The 19,862-nt window shown below is 50.7% G+C and overlaps 2 protein-coding genes and 2 non-coding genes across 5 annotated transcripts in view; 3 read left to right on the forward strand and 1 right to left on the reverse strand.

The window, feature by feature from the left end:
- Positions 1–769: 769 nt before the first annotated feature.
- On the reverse strand, positions 770–3,168 carry c8h14orf119 (chromosome 8 C14orf119 homolog). Its single transcript, XM_064345917.1, has 4 exons — positions 2,977–3,168; positions 2,000–2,064; positions 1,367–1,801; positions 770–973 (listed from the first exon to the last, which is right to left on the reverse strand). The coding sequence occupies exons 2-4, from the start codon at positions 2,027–2,029 to the stop codon at positions 800–802; spliced, it is 639 nt and encodes a 212-aa protein (XP_064201987.1). The 5' UTR covers positions 2,030–2,064; positions 2,977–3,168; the 3' UTR covers positions 770–799.
- A 2,158-nt stretch (positions 3,169–5,326) lies between these two features.
- acin1a (apoptotic chromatin condensation inducer 1a) overlaps positions 5,327–19,862 on the forward strand; it is a 33,821-nt gene continuing 19,285 nt past the window's right edge. For both annotated transcript variants that reach the window (XM_064345908.1, XM_064345909.1), the window contains exons 1-7: positions 5,327–5,525; positions 9,053–9,118; positions 9,580–9,691; positions 10,759–10,838; positions 12,553–15,609; positions 16,010–16,132; positions 17,541–17,629. In XM_064345908.1, coding sequence (XP_064201978.1) covers positions 5,337–5,525; positions 9,053–9,118; positions 9,580–9,691; positions 10,759–10,838; positions 12,553–15,609; positions 16,010–16,132; positions 17,541–17,629 — 3,716 coding nt within the window. In that variant the 5' untranslated portion in view covers positions 5,327–5,336. The remainder of the gene's footprint in view (positions 5,526–9,052; positions 9,119–9,579; positions 9,692–10,758; positions 10,839–12,552; positions 15,610–16,009; positions 16,133–17,540; positions 17,630–19,862) is intronic.
- LOC135262293 (small nucleolar RNA U6-53/MBII-28) lies at positions 8,108–8,222 on the forward strand. Its single transcript, XR_010332173.1, has one exon. It is a non-coding gene; the product is annotated as a small nucleolar RNA U6-53/MBII-28 (small nucleolar RNA).
- On the forward strand, positions 10,538–10,652 carry LOC135262294 (small nucleolar RNA U6-53/MBII-28). Its single transcript, XR_010332174.1, has one exon. It is a non-coding gene; the product is annotated as a small nucleolar RNA U6-53/MBII-28 (small nucleolar RNA).

The raw sequence follows: 19,862 nt of genomic DNA on the forward strand, positions 1-19,862 counted from the left end.
TTTTTAGGGCCCATTTTTGCAAGAGCTCACACACACTGATGGTTTGGGGGAGCAAAAAAAAAGGGGGGCATGATTTGCACCCGCAAGTGATCTTTGGTGGTAAATGAAAATTCATCAAGTGAGTACTGTCAGACACTTATTCTCACCCTACAGACCACCGATTCAGTTTCTAAATGGATTTCTTACACCAGGTTTATCCTGTCAAATGCTTTGCTGTGAAATGTGTGAATGGTTATTGCAGCTTTTCACACCACATGACCATCAAGTTTATATACACTGTCTATATAATTCAAGTTATTCAGTGATTTAAAAATTAGAAGTACATTTCAGTTCAATACAGATTGGGGGGGGGGGAACAAGTGCATGGTTTGTTTGACTTTCATTCTTCAGCAACTGCAGCAGAACAGGGCTGTGCAGAGAAGGGAAAGAGATACTGCCTGCTACCCAAACACTCAGGCATCAAGTCAGTCTGTGCCTTTTTCAAAATGACAAACAGGGCACAGGCTTGCATGGGGGGAGTCAACCCAGAATCAGTGCAGGTGGGCAGAGCTTCAGGTGGGGGGGGGGGTAAAAAACCACAGCACCTTCACGAAGTCATCACATAACCATGCCCCAGTGAGACCCCTCCCACACAACCCTCATGCTCTCTGACCTGCCCACCAGCCCTCCCCCAACACACACCCCCCCCCCACCCCCCCCCCCCCCATCCATATTACATAAGTAGAGCTGTTGCAAATATAGTCAAGTGAAAACACCCATCTCCTGTCTCTCTCCCTCCCTCCCTCCCTCAGGTCCTCCCTCACTCCCGCCCAGCTGTCCCAGCCACACCCCTGTAGAAGTGGGCGGTGAACGCGGGGTCCCGCTCCTCCAGGGTGTGCAAGAAGGCGTTCCTCTCGTCCTCGCTCCACGACTCGAACCACTGCGACCACAAACGCAGCTGGCACTCGAAGATGTTCGGCGGGTGGTCCTGCACCTGGGGGTAGGGCAAGAGCAACGCTAAGGGACCAATCGGAGAGTTGAGTCCTGGGGGCAGGGCAAGAGCAACGCTAAAGGACCAATCGGAGAGCTGAGTCCTGGGGGCAGGGCAAGAGCAACGCTAAAGGACCAATCGGAGAGCTGAGTACAGTTTGAACAGTACAGAGATACAGTTGGTGTTAGGTACCTGCAGTGTGTCTACTTGGTGTTGAGTATCTGCACTGTGTTCAACTGGTGTTGAGAATCTGCACTGTGTTCAGTTGGTGTTGAGTGCCTGCAGTGTGTTAACATGGTGTTCAGTACCTACAGTGTGTTTAATTTCGTGCTGAGTACCTGCCGTGTGTTCAGTTGGTGTTGAGTGCCTGCAGTGCGTTCAACTGGTGTTGAGTACCTGCAGTGTGTTGAGCTGCTCCAGTAGGGTGCAGACTTTCCCTGGCACCGCCTTCGACAGCAGGTCCTGCAGGAAGCGTTCCCTCTGGGGAACCCCCCACCCCTGGAACCAGCTGAGGACACACCTCTGCTCCTGCAGGGTCACGTAGGACAGCGGCGCAGGCCCAACGTTCACCCCCATACCCACGGAGCTGCAGGACAAGTCCTCCAGGCTAGGGGGCGCTGTTGCCCTCGGCACAGAGGGGAACTGGGCCAGGCTGGTGGGAGCTGAGTGAGTGGCCATGCAGAGCCAGCCGGGAGTAGCAGAAGGCTGTGGTTCGTTGCGAGGCTGTGCCAGGCACGCGTAGGATAGGTCCTCCACAGCAGAGGGTGCCCTTTGTGGAGAGGGAGGCCGCTGGCCAGATCCCTGCAGCGTGTGAGAGAACCAAGACATCCTCTGCAGAGGGTGGGGGGGCCAGGGAGAGGGCAAGATCAAAAAGGTCGAAACTGAAAATGGTGCATTGGAATGTGGAGTGCAAATCACACAGTAATCAGAACAGAGTCCTTCAAACCTCCCTCAAAGCCAGAACCACTGGGGAGGGAGGTAACTCAAGTAACAAGCAGCAATGATTCTTTAGCTAAATTTTTCACTTGCAAGTGCTTTTGGGAATGGTTTCTTCAGCATAGGGTTGACCCTCCTTCAATGCTGATGAAGTACTCCTAAAGGTGCGACATGCATCCACTTTTTAAAAAAGCTTTTAAACAGTCTACCTTTCCACTAACAGTCCGGGACCACACTGCTATACCTGAATAAACAAGAGTAATGACTGCATTTGATGGTCTCTGTCATTTGTGTGCTGGGGTTTCACAATCTGAAAAATTTCATCTTCCCCAATTAACTGGCTGTCGAGATACAAAGACCCAAAGGTCTGCCCGTTCATCCCCGTGTATATATATTTCTTAATACATGCAAACGTTAAATTTAATTGAAACTAACTAACTCGCTGGGTTAATTATTCCGGCTGGGTGGTGTAAGCAGTTTGGAATGGTACCTTTCGTATTCTGTTGTCTAGCTATCTTCAAAGGAGACTCTAATGTTCTTAAGTTTCGTATCATTAAATAGTCACGATCAATCAAACAAGAATCAACCGTGCGTTCTCAAACGGTGTATTATTAGCCAAGGATCTAAGATGGATGTGTATTGGGAGCAAAGCTGATAACATAAAATACGCGTCGCGTTACATAGCTTGCAATTTTTTAACTAGCGAGAGCATGGGGCTAGGTTTTAGGGAATTTAAAATCAAGCTGATCTAAAGATGCTGCTAACGTAACGAAACTAAGGCAATATTGCTTAGCGAAATAGTTTTGGACTGACTAAAAACGACAATTTGCTAGTAGCTGGCTACTTAACTCAGGTATGTTACCACGGGCGTATTGTATTTTAACGCATCTAGCTAACAATTACTTTTCAATAAGGTTAGCTAGCTAGCCCAAACGACCCGTACTTCCTGGGAACGTAACCTATTATTTACAAGATATAGCTTAGGTAGCGTCACTCAGTGCAGACGGTAGGCAAATCCTAATACATAGTGCTCACATCGAACAAGCTTATTTTGTTCATTCGGTTCTCACCTTTCACCTCGATGTGTCACCTTTTCCCCATTATTGCCATGTTGATAACGAAAGACCGTGTTGTTGATTCAAACTCCACAACTTCCGGTGTGAAATCGACGAGTGCTCGTGATGGTGTGCTTTTGTAATTTGGAAGTGAACTGAAATAATGTGGACTGAGATGATTTACTCTGCGTAGATGCACTGATTTTTCTGTTTCAAGGATTAGAAATATCCTGAACACGGAATATGAGACAATATTTAAAAATATGTGAATACCTTAACATGGCAAGGAATATATGGAGGAACATGTCGAGGGTCATTCGCGTGGCGCTTGATGAAATGAGTCGGCCTTTTGGTTCAAAAAAGCTTATGTTAATAACTTGGAAAACATCCTTAAACCTCTAGCGAGAAGTGTAGCGTTCATCTGTGTAATTACATTGTCATGAGTGTTATGAACAACGAACTTGACATTATTTTTATCTATTGTGTGAAGTTACACATATCTTGTATAAACCAGTCTTTTTGGCAAGAGTATTTGGTTGACCGTAATAATAACCGGTAGTATTATGGTATTATAATCTGGTAGGTAGTTGAAGGATGGGCATTCATAAATCGATCCATTAATATTCCTTCCTTTAAATTGTGCGTCTGTGATGAATATCAAAGTAAATACTCTTTTCCTGTCCTGAATTTCATCTGTACACTTGCTGTGTGATTGAGAAGTAGTTTACATTTGTCAAGTTCTAATGATTTATGGTGCGCCTTCCTTTCCACAGCTGGCATTGAGATGCCAAAGGAAATGTTTTATTTGGGTGACTTCCTTCTAAAGACTGAAACAATGAGAGGAGAAAAATCCAGAATGATATTACTTGCCGGGTGGAAACAGATGTTCAGATTTAGCTGAACATCAGTATTTAAAATGTTAGCTATGCATGTTATCTTGGACAAGGAATTTGCATGATGCTCCAGTCTAGCGTACATCTGTTATGAGCCGAATGACACAACCAGGGTTGCTAGGCTGATTTTAAAATCCCACGCCAAAGTGACACAGCTTGTCTGCCAAATATACCGAAATCATGGTGTCTGTACAGCCGAAATAAAAGCCAGCGTTCGCACTGTTAGCCTTGGAAAGGAGCGAAATAGACCAAACTGTGAGCTGGGTTTGTTTCTGGGTTTATTCTGAGTAATTACTAACGGAAATCTAATATGGCTAGCACGTGGTTAAGTTAAATTTAGTACTTTCATAACGTTACGCAATACACATGGACTCACTGGTCTGGGAATGTTCATAGCCAGGACTGGCACCATTGCTGTTATAACTTATGTGAATACACTTGTATTCTCTAGATAAGCTGCTGAATTAATGTAGTTTAATATTATCACAAAACAACTCCTGCAGCGGGCGGCACAGTGGTGCAGTGGGTAGCACTGTCACAGCAAGAAGGTCGCGGGTTCGAATCTCGGCTTGGGGCCTTTCTGTGTGGAGTTTGGATGTTCTCCCCCTGTCCACGTGGGTTTCCTCCCACAGCCCAAAGACATGCAGGTAGACTTTGGAGACTCCAAATGTATGAGTGTGTGAGTGAGTAGTGTGTGTGCCCTGCAGTAGATTGGCGGCATGTTCAGGGTCTGTTCCTGCCTCTCGCCCAATGCATGCTGGGTTAGGCTCCAGCACCCCCTGCGACCCTGCTCAGGATAAGCGGGTATAGATAATGGATGGATGGATGGATGGATGGATGAACGAACTCCTGCAGCACCCTTTACATCCCCTTCACCACAAACAATCCCATTAGTTTTAGCTGGTACTCTGTCCCCTTTGCAGCAGCTCCATTAGATAAAATGTAGTAAATGCTTGACTTGAGTGCACGCTTCTATGGCACAGAATTTTGTTGAAGCAAATGCACAAGAGTGGAGCAATCCATGTGCTCAAGAGATATATATTACACAGAGCATGTTTCATTTTATTTTCGTTTTTCTCTTGCACTGCAGAGAATGCAATGTACATGTTAAACAGTACCTCGTGTCTGCTCGTACTCTCTATCTCTTGGCAATTAAATTTATAGTCCTACTCATCTGTTGTCTTGTCAAACTTTGACCGCGTTCAATTCAGTTATTTGTCTTCGACTTAAAACGTTTTACATTTTTCTTATGCGTGTTTAACATTGTTATTTGTATTGCCTTGCTTTGTGTTTACACTCCCAATAAAATATGTTTTAACAAAAAGTACTTTACATGTTCATTTCTGTATTAAGTAATCTAGACGATTTAAACAAGTAAGCCTACTGTAAATTAACTGTATGCTCGTAGAACTTGGAGGAAAAGCTAGCGTCAGTCAGGATTTCTCCTCCCCTTCCGGATATCGCCGAACTGTGACGTCAGCGATGGAAGGCGTTGCAGCGACCGGAGTTGGAGAGAGAGCGAAGGGAAGCAAGATGGCGGACCTCGAAGACGTTACGCTGGACGGGAGGCCGCTTCATTCGCTCCGTGTGGCGGATTTAAAAGCCGCTTTGGAGCAACGCGGCCTCCCTAAAAGCGGGCAAAAGAATGCCCTAATCAAGCGACTCAAGGGGGTAAGTTTAGCGTAGGTTTTCGGTTTCAAAAATAAGTTCAGTTTTAGTCTGCGGCAGCTAGACCGAGAGGCTAAACAGGCCGACTGTCGGTGGTTTGGAAGCGGGGGTGCTTACTCGGTCTGCATAGCCTGTGAGTACGAGTGCGCGGGAAAGGACTGGTTATGATGGTGGTCTTTGCAGATTAGTTTCGGAAACCGTGAATTTAGTGCTTTGTGTTGTGTAAAGTTGTAGTGCTGCGCCAGTCGAGAACATCAGGCCTAGTGAAGTCGAGCTTGCTTGCTCGCTATGTGTGTTTATGTGAGTCGGTGTCTTAGTTTTTCGAGTAGTCAGCGGGCCCGCGCTTTGTGTGTTCGTGTGTGCACGAAGGGGGTGGGGGGAAAGATGGGGGCGCGCTTGCTCTTGGTATGTTGACGGACACGCGCAGGACTGGGATAGGAGACCGGGAAAGAAAGTGCCTTTTTCCCCTTCGTCAACGAGGGGTCCGGGGGGCGCGCCAAGCGCGTCTACGAAACAGATCCGTCATTAAATTGTGTAAACACCGACGTTGCAATATTTTAAGGCGCGGATTAGCAAATTAATCACTTCTTTTAAACCGTTATCTGCCAATACCAAAAAGTGTCTCCGTATGGCTTCCATTCGAGTGAAAACGTTGCTAGTTAGTTGGCGTACTTGTTGGTATCAAATCAGATACCAAGTAGCTAGCGTTCACTAGCTCGCTGTAGTTTCATTGCGAAGCAGACCATTGTCTTTGTTAAATACATTTATTTACAAGGGAGTGATTATAGATCACAACACATTCTAGACTGTATTATCGCGATGGTGTTGCACATTTCTAAAGAATCTAGCTCACTACGTCTTTTTTTGTTACTTGCCCGATACTTTTATCATTGACATGGGGGTGCGAGGCTGGTCACATAACTGCCTGACATAGAGAAGAGTGGGCAGCTAATTTGCATTATACCAACCGTCAATCAGGGTTTGACCAGGTAGCTAATTCAGGTTTTATAACGTTAATTTACACTAGATACAAACATAATCGCGCTGAATGCAGCTACCCATCCTAGCACCGCCTAAATATATTTCTTCAGAAAACAGTGTTCCACAGAAAGCTGAGTTTTAGTTGGTGTTGTTCTTAGTGAAATATATGTTTTTTTTTTTTTTAGTCCTTTGCTATAGTTTCTCCTTGAAACGTGTCCATGTCCAACATTCATTTGTGCATTTTTGATCTGACCGAAGCTGTTGGCTAGACGTGGTTCGCGTATCTCAAACCCGTTAAAGGCAGTGCTTTTAATGTAATGAGTGAAACAATGGTCCGCAATGGCTGATGGTAGACACTCTTTTGCATGCCCTGTGTTTTGTCCTCCAGTCCCTTTCAGAATGTATGTGCTGAATTGGGCCTTCCACTGTTTTTTTTTTTTTTCCCCTGCTGTTTTGAATGGGGTGTATTTTTGTGTGCTGAAAGATGAATGTGTCTGTCTCTCTCTTGACCCTGTAAAAAAAATATATATATATACATTTTTTTAAAAAAAACGTCAACTCACTCGTTGAGCATTAAACCTGTTAAACTCTAGTGCTGAGTGTGAAACTTACATTTTACTTCATGCATTTAGCCAGTGCTCTTATCTGGAGTAACTTGCCCTTGTGTATAATTATTTAAACCCGGCAGTTGGTGACTACCCTTGGCCATTTGACTGCTGTGTCAGAGAGACCGCTCTTGTGTCCACTAAATCACCGATGGCGTTAAGTGGTCACTGTGAGGTAGAGCCCTTCTGGTGTGGTATAGATGCACTTCTCTCTGTCTCTCTATATTTCTCTCTCTCTCTCGTTCTTTTAGGCCTGATAAATTGTGCAAGAAGCCCTCTTGCTGCCATTTTAGCCTCGTTCTAATGTGGAAAGTCGGGGACTCTGCAAATATTTAACTTGTGTCTGCAAGGTGTCTGTATGCTTGTGTGAGCCAGGGAGGTCTTGGCTGCTTTTGCAAGCAAGTTGAGTATGTAGGCTATGTGCATTCATGTTTAAAGGTGCTTGCACTCAAGCTTTTGAATAATGTTGCATGCTCGTGAGCTTGTGAGTGTGTATTTGTGTGTGTATTAAAAGCATACTATGCAGATTTCTTAATTGGAAATATTGTAAACTAACTATGCTAAGGCATATATATGATGTACTGGCCATCTCAGTCTTTATGTACTTTCGCCGAATTCGTGCACCTTTTAACTGTATTTGGTATTCTAAAATGGTATTCTAAAATTTGAGGGCGTTGACCGTACTCTAGCTCCGCCCTCAGGAGAGGGAGACCAGGAAGCCGGAGAAGGTGGTCTGCAGTCAGGGGATTATCGAGATTATAAAAATTGCCGAAACATTGTTGCAAACGATTCCGTAAGCAGATTCGGATTGGTTACCGGAATTGATCAGATCTAAACAATGCGCAACCCTAGCGCGTGTGTGTGTGTGGTCGTGTGCTTGTGGGTGAGGGTACATGTGTATGTGTTACAGAGTGGCCGTGTGGCGCAATGGGTAGGGAACTGGTCTTGTAACCAAAAGGTCGCAGGTTCAAATCCCGGGTAGGGCGTATGTACGTGGGTCTCCAGTGATGAGCCAGCCATGCTAATACTGATGCACCAGGCTGGACCTGTGTGTCTGTCTGGGTGTAAGTGAGTTCAGCTCAGCTTCTCACACTGACAGTGTGCACTGAGGAGACCCCCCCCCCATACTTTTCTGCATATTTGAGCTGTACTGGCTAACATATTAAGATGGAGAATAATGAGTAATCCCGTTTCCTGTTCCAGTGACTGGAGGGGGGTTCGCGGGGGGGGTCTTTCGGCAGGATACTTTAGGATACTTTCATGTGCTTCCTGGTATGCGTGATGTATGTCCACTAGGGGGTGCAAGAAGGGCTCAATGGGAATGGAAGATAATGTTCCACTTGTCAGTTCTTCATTTTTTCGAGTAAAAAAAATGGCATATCGGGACAAATGCATCATTGTAAGTTGTCTTGTCATCTTTCTCCTAAGTACATTGCCGCTGGATTATCTTCTAAGAAAAATAAGTACCCCGTGTGCTCCTAGGAAGCTTTGTTTCAAATGGAACTTTAGTACTTGGAATTTTTGAATGAACTTCTGTGTTAACCAGTTGCCACAGATGCCGGCAGGTCCACAAAAACTGAAAAATTGTTATATTTTTCAGCTGGATCTGGTGTTGGGTTGTGCTGTTGCATTGGGGTGTTGGGTCAGCTTTAAAATTGTTTCAGCTGGATCTGGTGTTGGGTAGTGCTATAGCACTGAGGTGTTGGGTCATAATTAATGTTGTGAGTTTCAGCTGGATCTGGTGTTGGGTTGTGCTGTAGCGCTGAGGTGTTGGGTCATAATTAAAGTTGTGAGTTTCAGCTGGATCTGGTGTTGGGTTGTGCTGTAGCGCTGAGGTGTTGGGTCATAATTAAAGTTGTGAGTTTCAGCTGGATCTGGTGTTGGGTTGTGCTGTAGCGCTGAGGTGTTGGGTCATAATTAAAGTTGTGCGTTTCTGTGTTTCAGGCTCTGATGCTGGAAAACCTACAGAGAACCTCCACTGCTCACATCGGACTGCAGCCAAACTCCCAGGTGACCAGCAGTGCGCCGGAGTGAAGAGTCTGTTTGCAGAGGCATTGTGTGTGTGTGTGTGTGTGTGTGTGTGTGTGTGTGTGTGTGTGTGCGCGCGTGGTGTGTGCGCTCTGCGTAGCTCTGTCTTTCTGCTGCTTGTCTTGTGGTTCGCCTGTCCTGTGGTTCTGCTTCGTCTCTGCCTTCTGCCTGTCTGTCTGCATGCTTCTGCTGTATGTCTGTCTTGTGTGCATGCGAGGAGGGGTGGAGCACTTTTAAGTGTGTTAGTGTGTTTCAGTTTAGGAATAGCGTCGAAGCGCGTGCGGTTGCGTTTGACGTTGTGAGCGGGCTTTCTGAAGCGTGTGCGGTTGCGTTTGACGTTGTGAGCGGGCATTCTGAAGCGCGTGCGGTTGCGTTTGACGTTGTGAGCGGGCTTTCTGAAGCGTGTGTGTTGAGCGGGTTTTAAAGGGTGGCGCTTGTTTCAGATCGGGGAGGAGATGAGTCAGAACAGCTTCATCAAGCAGTACCTGGCCAAGCAGCAGGAGCTCCTCAGGCAGCGACTGGAGAGAGAGGCGCGGGAGGCGGCTGAAGCAGATGGTAAGAATGCGGCTACTATTTACCCCAGCTACTCGCCCCCTTTCACCCCGAAAACAGCACCCCCATTTACCCCAGCTACTCGCCCCTTCACCGAAAACACCCCATTACCATCTGCACCCTTTCCCCGAAAACAGCCCCCATTTACCCCAACTATGCACCCCCTTTCACCCCGAAAACACGCCCCCATTTACCCCAGCTACTCGCCCCCTTTCACCCCGAAAACACACCCCCATTTACCCCAACTCTGCACCCCCTTTCACCCCGAAAACACACCCCCATTTACCCCAACTCTGCACCCCCTTTCACCCGAGAAACACCCCCATTTACCCCAACTCTGCACCCCCTTTCACTCCGAAAACATACCCCCATTTACCCCACTCTGCACCCCCTTTCACCCCGAAAACACACCCCCATTTACCCCAACTCTGCACCCCCTTTCACCCGAAAACACCCCCATTTACCCCAACTCTGCACCCCCTTTCACCCGAAAACACACCCCATTTACCCCAACTACTGACCCCCTTTCACCCGAAAACATACCCCCATTTACCCCAACTATGCCCCCCTTTCACCCCGAAAACACACCCCTATTTACCCCAACTATGCACCCCCTTTCATCCTGAAAACACACCCACATTTACCCAAACAACACACCCCCTTTCACCCCGAAAACATGCCCCCATTTACCAAAACTACACACTTTCACCAAGACTACTTGCCCCCTTGGCACCTTGCTCTCCCGATTTGTCCCCCATCTCATTCCAGCCATTCTCTTCTACACTGCTGTGTGTTCCTGTGGTGGACGTGTCCTGCACATGTGTGGTGTATATGTATGTGTGTGTGTGTCTCCAGTGATGAGCCAGCCATGCTAATACTGATGCACCAGACTGGACCTGTGTGTCTGTCTGGGTGTAAGTGAGTTCAGCTCAGCTTCTCACACTGACAGTGTGCACTGAGGAGAACAACACAGCTTATGACCTCAAGTTCAGGTCTTCAACTCATGGTTCACATCCTTGGAGCACATGCCTGACCTTTGACCTCTGACCTCTTGCGTCTGTTTCTCTCAGACATGGACAGCCCCGTAGGCCCAGACCAGGAGGACCATGCTGAAGCTAATGATGGAGCTTCCTTTCCTCAACCAGGCCAGGTGAGAACCCTCCGCTCCTTGCACAACTTCGGTTCAAACAAATAAAGAATCGTGGGTTGCCAAAGATGAAATTTTTGCGGCATTACCTTCAACGTTAGAGGGTAAACGAAGGTCGTTTTCAGTTCAATTCAATTAAATTTTATTTATTTATAGCGCTTTTTACAGAGAACTGTCACAAAGACTCTTTACAGAGTAGCAAGGAAAGTGACAGAGCAAAAAGACCAAACACCAGGCCCGAACCCCCAAATAGCAAGTGCATGGGGTAAAAAAAAAAAAAACTCAAGTGGGGAAAAACCCTCAAAGCGTGGCGAGAAAAAACTCCCCAATGAGAAGAAATCTCGAGAGGAACCCGGCTATAGAGGGGGAGCCCATCCTCCACTGGCCAGTCTGTTGCAGAGTAGCAGACAGCAAATAAAATGTGCTAAGCAGGTTACAGTTAAGGTGAAAGCTAAGGTGAATAATAGAAGATCAAATGGTAGAGTTCAGAATAGTGTAGTTTTGGGGAGCCGGATGATGGATCTGGAGCCACAGACTGTTTTGAAGGGGTTGTGACCCCATGAACTAAGGACATCGGGAGCTGGAGAACAGAGAATGTGTGTGTTTGATAATGTGGAACGTTCGTCTACGGGCAGGCGTGACCGGTTTGAGTTCCACACTGCATATCGATTGGCCAATGGGCGACAGTGTAGTATGATGGCTAAGGAGTTGTTCTTGTAACCTAAAGGTCGCAGGTTCGATTCCCCGGTAGGACACTGCCGTTGTACCCTTGAGCAAGGTACTTAACCTGCATTGCTCCAGTATATGTGCACGTGTATAATTAAGTCGCTCTGGATAAGGGCGTCTGCTAAACCCCTGTAATGTAATGTAAATTGGAAATGAGTGATTCGTGTGGAAAGTACGCAGAGGGAAAAGTCGGGCAAGGAAAGGTTCCAAACATGGAGGGGGGGAAAAGAATGGGATTGGAGGAGTACAGAAGAGGAGAAACAGAGAGCAGGTGAAGTAGAAGACCTCAGGAAGGAGAAGGAGAATTATTGGGTAGGGCTCATAATGTACGAGAGTCACTGGAAGAGCGAGACATAGAGCGGAGACAGAAACAATAGAGTTGATGAGTTTTTGTTGTTTTTTTTTCTTCTTTTAAGCAGAAGGGAGGGAGTTAAATTTTGTAAATTTTGTAGTCAAATGAAGGACCTCTTCGGCGTTAAGTTGCACGAAGAGGTTAGATGTCAGATTTGGGAAGTTGTGCGATGGCGGTAGTCAACATTACCGGAGAGAGATGGCTAAAGAAGCATAGACCCGAAGAGAAAACCAGAATACAGAGAAGGTGAAGGACTGCATCCGTGTTGCAAGTGATTTGAGAGAATTTGATCCCAGAGTGAGGGACACAGAGGAAGAATGGAAGCGGGCCCAACACGGAACCTTGGGGAACTACCGTGCAGGGAGAACCTGTCCAGGCGACCCAAGCGGCGGCGGCACCACCAATATATCTTCGTCGTTAAAAGCTGAAGGGAGGTCACAGGAAGTTATTGTCATTCGTATTGCTTGCTTTTGAGTGGCCAGCACAGGAAAGCTTAACCCCGTTTTTAATACCACTGTGTTTCCCTTGGACGGAAATAATCCAGCGCCCTGTGTTCCTTCCGTTGGGTATGTAGCCCCCCTGTCACGTTTGTTTTTTTTTTTTTTTTTTTTTTCTTTAATGGTCACCTTTTGCCACCAGGAAGTCTCTCCTGTTGTGGGGATCCAGAACAAGCGACGCCCTTTTGACCAGAGGGAGGAAAAGGAAGAAGGGGAGAAGGTTTGGGGAAGAACGGACAAGACAGGCGAGGAAGACGGGGCCGGGGAGACTGAGGCGGCGGCGGCGGCGGCGGAGCAGGCCTCGCCCTTCTCCCAGCCGAACACTCGCAGAGCGCCGTTCTATCAGGGCCCGGCTGCGCAGGCGGCGGGCGACGCCCCCGCCGCGGAGCCCGAGCCCCAGGGGGCCCCGGGCATCCGGGGCCGGTGGTCCTCCGGCCGGCAGAGCCAGGACGACCCCGCCCCCTCCTCGCCCTCGGCACCGCCCCGCGCCGTGGCCTCCCTCTCTGTGCGCGTGGTCGGGGACCCCGAGAGGCAGGGCCCGACCCAGCCCCGCCCGGCGGACCCGCCCGTCCCCGCCCACTCCGCCCCGCAGCCCGGCCTGGCCCAGCCCCAGCCCCAGCGGGCCTCGCGCTCCCAGCAGGACAGCGACGAGGACAGCGACGACGACGAGGAAGAGGACGACGAGGAAGAGGAGGAGGACTGGGGGCCGGGGCAAAGGAGGGGGAGCGGGTGGGAGCCCCCCAGCAGCCTGGCGGCTCGGGAGAGGTCCAGACGCGCCCAGCAGCCCTCCCAGCACATCCCCCTGCAGATGCCCCCCCACCAACCGCACCCCCACTCCCACCCTCAGCTGTCGCTTCGTCAGCCGACACCCCCGCCCTCCCCTCCTCCAGAGCTCTCCTTCCCCCTGCCCGAGACCCCCAAGCAAAGTCCACCCAGCCTGGATGAGGCTGAAGGCGTGGCAGGGGCAGGGGCAGGCGGGGTGGGTGCGGTAGGGGTGCGGAGACACCCACCCGAGGGAGGCCGTTCCCCCCCGTCCCTGCAGCGGCAGGACAGCAGCTCCAGCTCCGGCAGCTCCAGCAGCAACAGCCGCAGCAGCAGCCCCGAGCCACACGGGGGCGCCGGCGAGCGCAAGCCCGGCCCGCTCACCCTGCTGGCGCGCAAGATGGAGTCCGAGGGAGCCTTCGGCGGGGGCCGGAAGAAGGGCCGCGAGGAGCCGGAGGGAGCTGCCATGGCAACCACCGCCGCCGACGGCCTGGCAGCGGCGCTGTTCCCCGGCGCCCTGCTCCGCGAGGGCGGAGTCTCGACAATCGCCCACACGGGGGGCCCCGTCCCGGCCCCGCCCGCCTCTGGCCCCGCCCTGCTGGGCAACAAGGGCGCCGCCTCGGCGGCGGTGCCCACCATCACCTTCAGCGCCGCCCTGGCCGCCTTCCACCCGCTGGACAGGGGGCCCCACTTCCCGGCCTTCGGCCCCGCGGCCGCCCCGGCCAGGGTCGTCATGGCGACGGCCGAGGACCCCGAGCGGGAGGCGGGCAGAATGGATCCGCACGGGGCCGAGGGCCGGGACGCCGCGGAGCTGCTGCTGTCCCGGGAGAGGGAGGAGAGAGAGAGAGCGCTGGAGAGGCAGAGAGAGCAAGAGGAGAGGGAGAAGGCCCTTGAACGAGAGAGGGAGAAAGAAAGAGAGGAGAGAGAGAAGGCTCTGCAGAGAGAAAGGGAGGAGAGGGAGAAAGCCCTTGAACGGGAGAGGGAGAAAGAACGAGAGGAGAGAGAGAAGGCTCTACACAGAGAAAGGGAGGAGAGGGAGAAAGAACGAGTGGAGAGAGAGAAGGCTCTACAGAGAGAAAGGGAGGAGAGGGAGAAAGCCCTTGAACGGGAGAGGGAGAAAGAACGAGTGGAGAGAGAGAAGGCCCTGCAGAGAGAAAGAGAGGAGAGGGAGAAAGCCCTTGAACGAGAGAGGGAGAAAGAACGAGTGGAGAGAGAGAAGGCTCTGCAGAGAGAAAGAGAGGAGAGGGAGAAAGCCCTTGAACGGGAGAGGGAGAAAGAAAGAGAGGAGAGAGAGAAGGCTCTACAGAGAGAAAGGGAGGAGAGGGAGAAAGAACGAGTGGAGAGAGAGAAGGCTCTGCTGAGAGAAAGAGAGGAGAGGGAGAAAGCCCTTGAACGAGAGAGGGAGAAAGAACGAGTGGAGAGAGAGAATGCTCTTCAGAGAGAAAGAGAGGAGAGGGAGAAAGCCCTTGAACGAGAGAGGGAAAAAGAACGAGAGGAGAGAGAGAAGGCCCTGCAGAGAGAAAGGGAGGAAAAAGAAAAGGCTCTGGAGCGGGAGAGGGAGGAGAAGATGATGCTGGAGAAGGAGAGGGAGAGCCGCCTGCCTCCGTGGAAACGGGGCCGCGAATTTGGGGCTCTCACCTCCTCCGCCACGCCCATCCCGGGCCTGTCCGCTGTGGCTGGGAACGCCCCTGAGGTGGAGAGGGAGGAGCCTGCCGCAGGCCCGCCCCCGACCCAGACGGCCAGCAAGCCCGCCGAGAGCCAGCCCTCCACCCCCCTGTCCCCCCAGCCCTCCTCCAAGAAGTTCCGCTTCCTGCGGGACACCCCCTTGCCGTCGTCCCCCGCCTCCGCCACCCCGCTCATCAAGAGGCCCCGCACCTTCTCCGACACGCCCCCCGCGGAGGTCCCGCCCTTACCCGCCTCCTCCCCCAGCAGGCCCGGCCCGGGCGCGGAGGGGGCCGGCGGGGGCGAGCGCGCCGCCGTCCCGGGCGCGGCTCAGAGGGAGGGGCTCCTCCAGACGGGCTCTCTGCCGGCCGCCGGGGGCGAGCACCCGCTCACGGCCACGCCCCAGCCGACGGGCGCCGCCGGGCCGGCCCGCCCCGAGGGCGCGTCCACGGAAGCCGGAGCCCCCGCCGGGGCGTCCCAGCCGGGGGAGGGGCAGCGGGCCGACCCAGGGAAGCCCGAGGAGGAGAGAGCCCGGAAACCGACGCAGGGGGCCGTCACCGGGCCCGTCCTGCCCCCCTCACCGCCTCCCGAGGAGAACGAATCGGAGAGGGGCCCAGACCGGGAGCGGGCCCCGGCCCGGGACCGGGACGGGCGCTCCTCGCCTTCTAGCGACTCCTCTTCCTCTGATTCCGACTCTGCCTCATCTTCCTCACATTCCTCCGGATCGTCTTCTTCCTCAGAGGACAAGTCCCACTCTGTTCCCAGAAGCAGGCGGGTGAGTACGATTGTGCCCGTTGGTCAAACCATTTCCACAAAAAAAAAAAAAAAAAGGAAATTTTCTGGTTCCCAGTTCTCTCCTGATATTTCACTGTGTTATACTGAAGTGGAGCATCCCTTTAGGGTGTGAGGTCACAAACATGTGAGTAGAATGTTCTTACCTGAACATTCTAGTGCTGGTGTCACAGTCGGTGTAACAGTGCTGGTAATTGAAAGCGGTGGAGTTCTAGAACATTCCGAAAAGCCTGCACTTCAAAGGGTTTTAAAGGTGTGGTGTGTGTGTGTGTGTGTGTGTTTGTGTGTTTGTGTGTGTGTGTGTTTGTGTGTGTGTGTGTGTGTGTGTGTGTGTGTGTGTGTGTGTGTGTGTGTGTGTGTGTGTGTGTCTCTCCGTGGCTCAGTCTGCCAGCGGTCGGCGCGACTCGGAGGAGGACCCCCCCACAGCCCCGCCCTTCAAGAGGACAGGAGCGCACCTAGGCAAAGCAGGAAGCGGCGCAGCCAATGAGGGGGAGAGCCACAGCAAGGTCCGCCCCCTTACCCTCACTGTGTTACCCCCCCCCCCTTATCGCTTTGCTTCTTTCTCTCTCTCTCTCTGTATCCTACATTCTTTTAGTTGGTGTTATTGGCGTGACTGTATCTCTTTGTTGCTCTCTGTCTTCTCGATCTCAGTCTTCTCGTTCAAATAATGAGCCTTTTTTTTATGTCTAAGTGTGAATGAGCTCAGCTCGTCCTCTCACACTGACGGTCGGATGGTATGTACGTTGTCACTCTTCTTTCTCTTGCTCCCTCTGTTTCTCTCTCTCTCTTCCGTGAACAATAAATTATTGCAGTTATATGGTGATTTTTTAAATATCTTGTGATCTCCAATTGTTTCACAAAGACGTCAACTCAACCACTTCCACTTCCAAAGTGTTGCCCCTACCAGTGTGATGCATGGCAGCCATTTTGTGCCAGAATGCTCACAAAAGCCTGTTTAAACTGAAGGGAATTTTCAGGTGGCCAGGATTGGTTGGGGGTCGGTGGGGATCTGTTCGGAATGGGTGGGGGATCAGTTGGCGATCGGTGGGGATGGGTGAGGGGTCGTGGGAATGGGTGGGGATGGGTGGTGATCGGTTGGGTGGGGATGGGTGGGGATGGGTGAGGGGGTCGGTGGGAATGGGTGGGGATCGGTTGGGTGGTGGATGGGTGAGGATGGGTGAGGGGGTCGGTGGGGATGGGTGGGGGATCGTTGGGTGGGGATGGGTGAGGTTGGGTGGGGGGTCGATGGGATGGGTGGGGGATTGGTTTGGCGGGGATGGGTGAGGGGGTCGGTGGGGATGGGTGGGGGATGGGTGAGGTTGGGTGGGGGGTCGGTAGGATGGGTGAGGTTGGGTGGGGGGTGTTTGGGGGATGGGTGAGGTTGGGTGGGGGGTGGGTGGGGGATGGGTGAGGTTGGGTGGGGGGGTCGGTGGGGATGGGTGAGGTTGGGTGGGGGGTGTTTGGGGGATGGGTAAGGTTGGGTGGGGGATGGGTTGGGCGTCGGCGGGGATCGGTTGGGAATGGGTGGGGATTGGTTGGGTGTGGTGGGGTATCAGTTGGAGATGGGTGGGGATTGGTTGGGATGTCTCTGATTATGTGGAAATTGGCCCATTTTTGCCCGCTTGGTGTGAGAGGCCAGTCTGAGGGCCGTAGGGCTCTGTCAGTGTGTCTCACGCTCAGCTGATGGGGACAGCTGCCTGACAAAGACTGGCCTATTTATGTCCATTTGTGCTCTCTCCCTCTCCTTTTCTCCCTCTCTCGCCCCCTCTCGCTCTCTTCCTCTCTGTCCCCCTCTCCCTCGCTTTCTCTCTCTCCCTCTCCCCCTTTTTCTCCTCTCCCCCTTTTTCCCTCTCTCCCCCTTTCCCTCCCTCTCTCCCTCTCTCTCTCTTCCTCCATCCCTCACTCTCTCCACAGAGGCCGTGCCTGGGGAGAGGAGGAGAGAAACATGAGGAGAAAATGGAAGAAGAGATGGAAGGAGCTGATGAAAGACAACGCCCCGCCAGGTGAGCCTCCGCATGCAGTACTAACAGGACACACGTTTAGGTGACATCTCCACACGCACACGTTTACTTCAACACGCGTTCACATCTCAACAGGTTTGCCTCAACACACACGCGTTCACATCTCAACACATAAATGTTTACCTCAACACACACACGTTCACATCTCAACACATAAATGTTTACCTCAACACACACGCGTTCACATCTCAACACATAAATGTTTACCTCAACACACACGCGTTCGCATCTCAACACATAAATGTTTACCTCAACACACTCATTTACCTCAACACACACGCGTTCGCATCTCAACACAAATGTTTACCTCAACACACACGCGTTCGCATCTCAATACATAAATGTTTACCTCACGCACACACGACATCTCAACACATAAATGTTTACCTCAACACACACTCATTTACCTCAACACACACACGTTCACATCTCAACACATAAATGTTTACCTCAACACACACGCGTTCACATCTCAACACATAAATGTTTACCTCAACACACACGCATTTACCTCAACACACACGCGTGTGCATCTCAACACGTACACGTCTCGACATGCAGACATTTGCTTCCTCAAAGGTGCACGTTTACCTGCGCAGCGTGCATGCTCACATCCCAGTCACGCAAGTTTACCTGCCAAAATGAACACGTTTACCTCCTAACGCACACACTTATTTCCCAGCATGCACATTGGCAGCAGAACGTGCATCAGAACGTTTGAATCCAAACGCAAACATTTAACATGCCGGAATGAACATGTTTCCTTCCCAGCATGCACTTGTTTACCTGAGAACACGCGCATGTTTGTTTAAAAAATGCGCCCATTTGCTTCTTGGCATGCACACATTTTATATTTACCTCCACCCAAGTCCATTCAGTCAGTTCAGTTTTTATGGTCAAGTGCCATAGTTTCTCACAGTGCAAATAACGCAATGAACTTGCAGTTGCTCTCGGTAATAATAAAAGGCACACAAGAAGAAATAAAATAGGATTCAAAATTAATTAATGAATAAAGGTGTCCCAAGACACCACGTTTGTCAAGTGCAGGTGCAGTTAGTCAAGTCAGCAAGCAGTGCCTCCACACTCATTTACATTTTGGTGTGTATTATCCACGTGTACCTGGAAACATTTATGCCAGAATGCATTACCTGCTTAGACAAGCACATTACTGCAGTGTCCACACCCATTTTGTGCATGCTGTGTGGCTGAACGTGTAGGACTAGAAAACCATGTAAATTAGTCATCTCGTTGGCCTGTCACTGCCAGCGCGTTGGGGAAACTTCCATTTTGTTTCAAAGTTTAAGGGACAGTTGACTTTGTTTTTTAAAAAAAAATTTTTATGCTATTTCAGTTTTAGTGTGCTTTTGATTGGCCCCAAGCAGTTTTGGTATGCAATGGACAATCTTACACGCTTTCTCACAACCTGAAAGCTTCACGGTGTTTTGGTTTCTCGAGCATCCATGGGTTTGGGTTTGCGGTTTAAAGCAAGAGAATACACTTCTAGTACATCCAGAGGGGCTGTTTCCTTCACAGTGGGTAGCTCTTTAATCCAGAAACCTGTTTCTCCAGCACACGCCTGCGCATATAAATCAATGTTTGCTGCAAGGAAAATGGAGCTGAAATATTTAGTAGTGAGGATATTGGCATCAAGTCTGCACATTGCTTCAAACTGTATGCCAATACAGCTCTTTTATTGTATGTTTAGGTATTAGCCTAACCTACACCGCACAAATACACGCACACACACACACAAAGTGACGCAGACCTGTAAACTTACTAAATAAATGTTGGAATTACACTTGTATACTTGTTATCACAAGGATGAACAGCCATATGAAGTTCCCTCCCTTGCGGTTTACCTGTTCTCTGGATGTGTGTGTGCGTGTGTGTGTGTGTGTCGGTGGGTGGGTGGGTGGGCGGGCGGGCTATCTGGCTAGTGTGCAATAGTGTGTGCGCGCACTTGCCCTTGCGTGGTTGCGTGTGCTTGTGTGTTGTGTTCCCGGTGAAAGATAATGGATGACGTTAGCGTGCAATGAAGGCGGTATCAGAACCCCCGTGAGCTGCCGTGTGTATGCTTGTGTGTTGTGTTCCCGGTGAAAGATAATGGATGACGTTAGCGTGCAATGAAGGCGGTATCAGAACCCCCGTGAGCTGCCGTGTGCATGCTTGTGTGTTGTGTTCCCGGTGAAAGATAATGGATGATGTTAGCGTGCAG

The sequence above is a fragment of the Anguilla rostrata genome, chromosome 8, assembly GCF_018555375.3.
Source record: "Anguilla rostrata isolate EN2019 chromosome 8, ASM1855537v3, whole genome shotgun sequence".
In the NCBI taxonomy this organism is placed as follows: domain Eukaryota; kingdom Metazoa; phylum Chordata; class Actinopteri; order Anguilliformes; family Anguillidae; genus Anguilla; species Anguilla rostrata.

Coding starts and splice junctions, on each gene's coding strand:
- c8h14orf119 (XM_064345917.1), bottom strand. CDS start 2,029: ATGCTGAAGAAACCATTCCCAAAAGCACTT. Junction 1,802..1,999: donor AACCATTCCCAAAAGCACTT/GCAAGTGAAAAA, acceptor CACCCTCTGCAG/AGGATGTCTTGGTTCTCTCA. Junction 974..1,366: donor AGCAGCTCAACACACTGCAG/GTACTCAACACC, acceptor CCCTACCCCCAG/GTGCAGGACCACCCGCCGAA.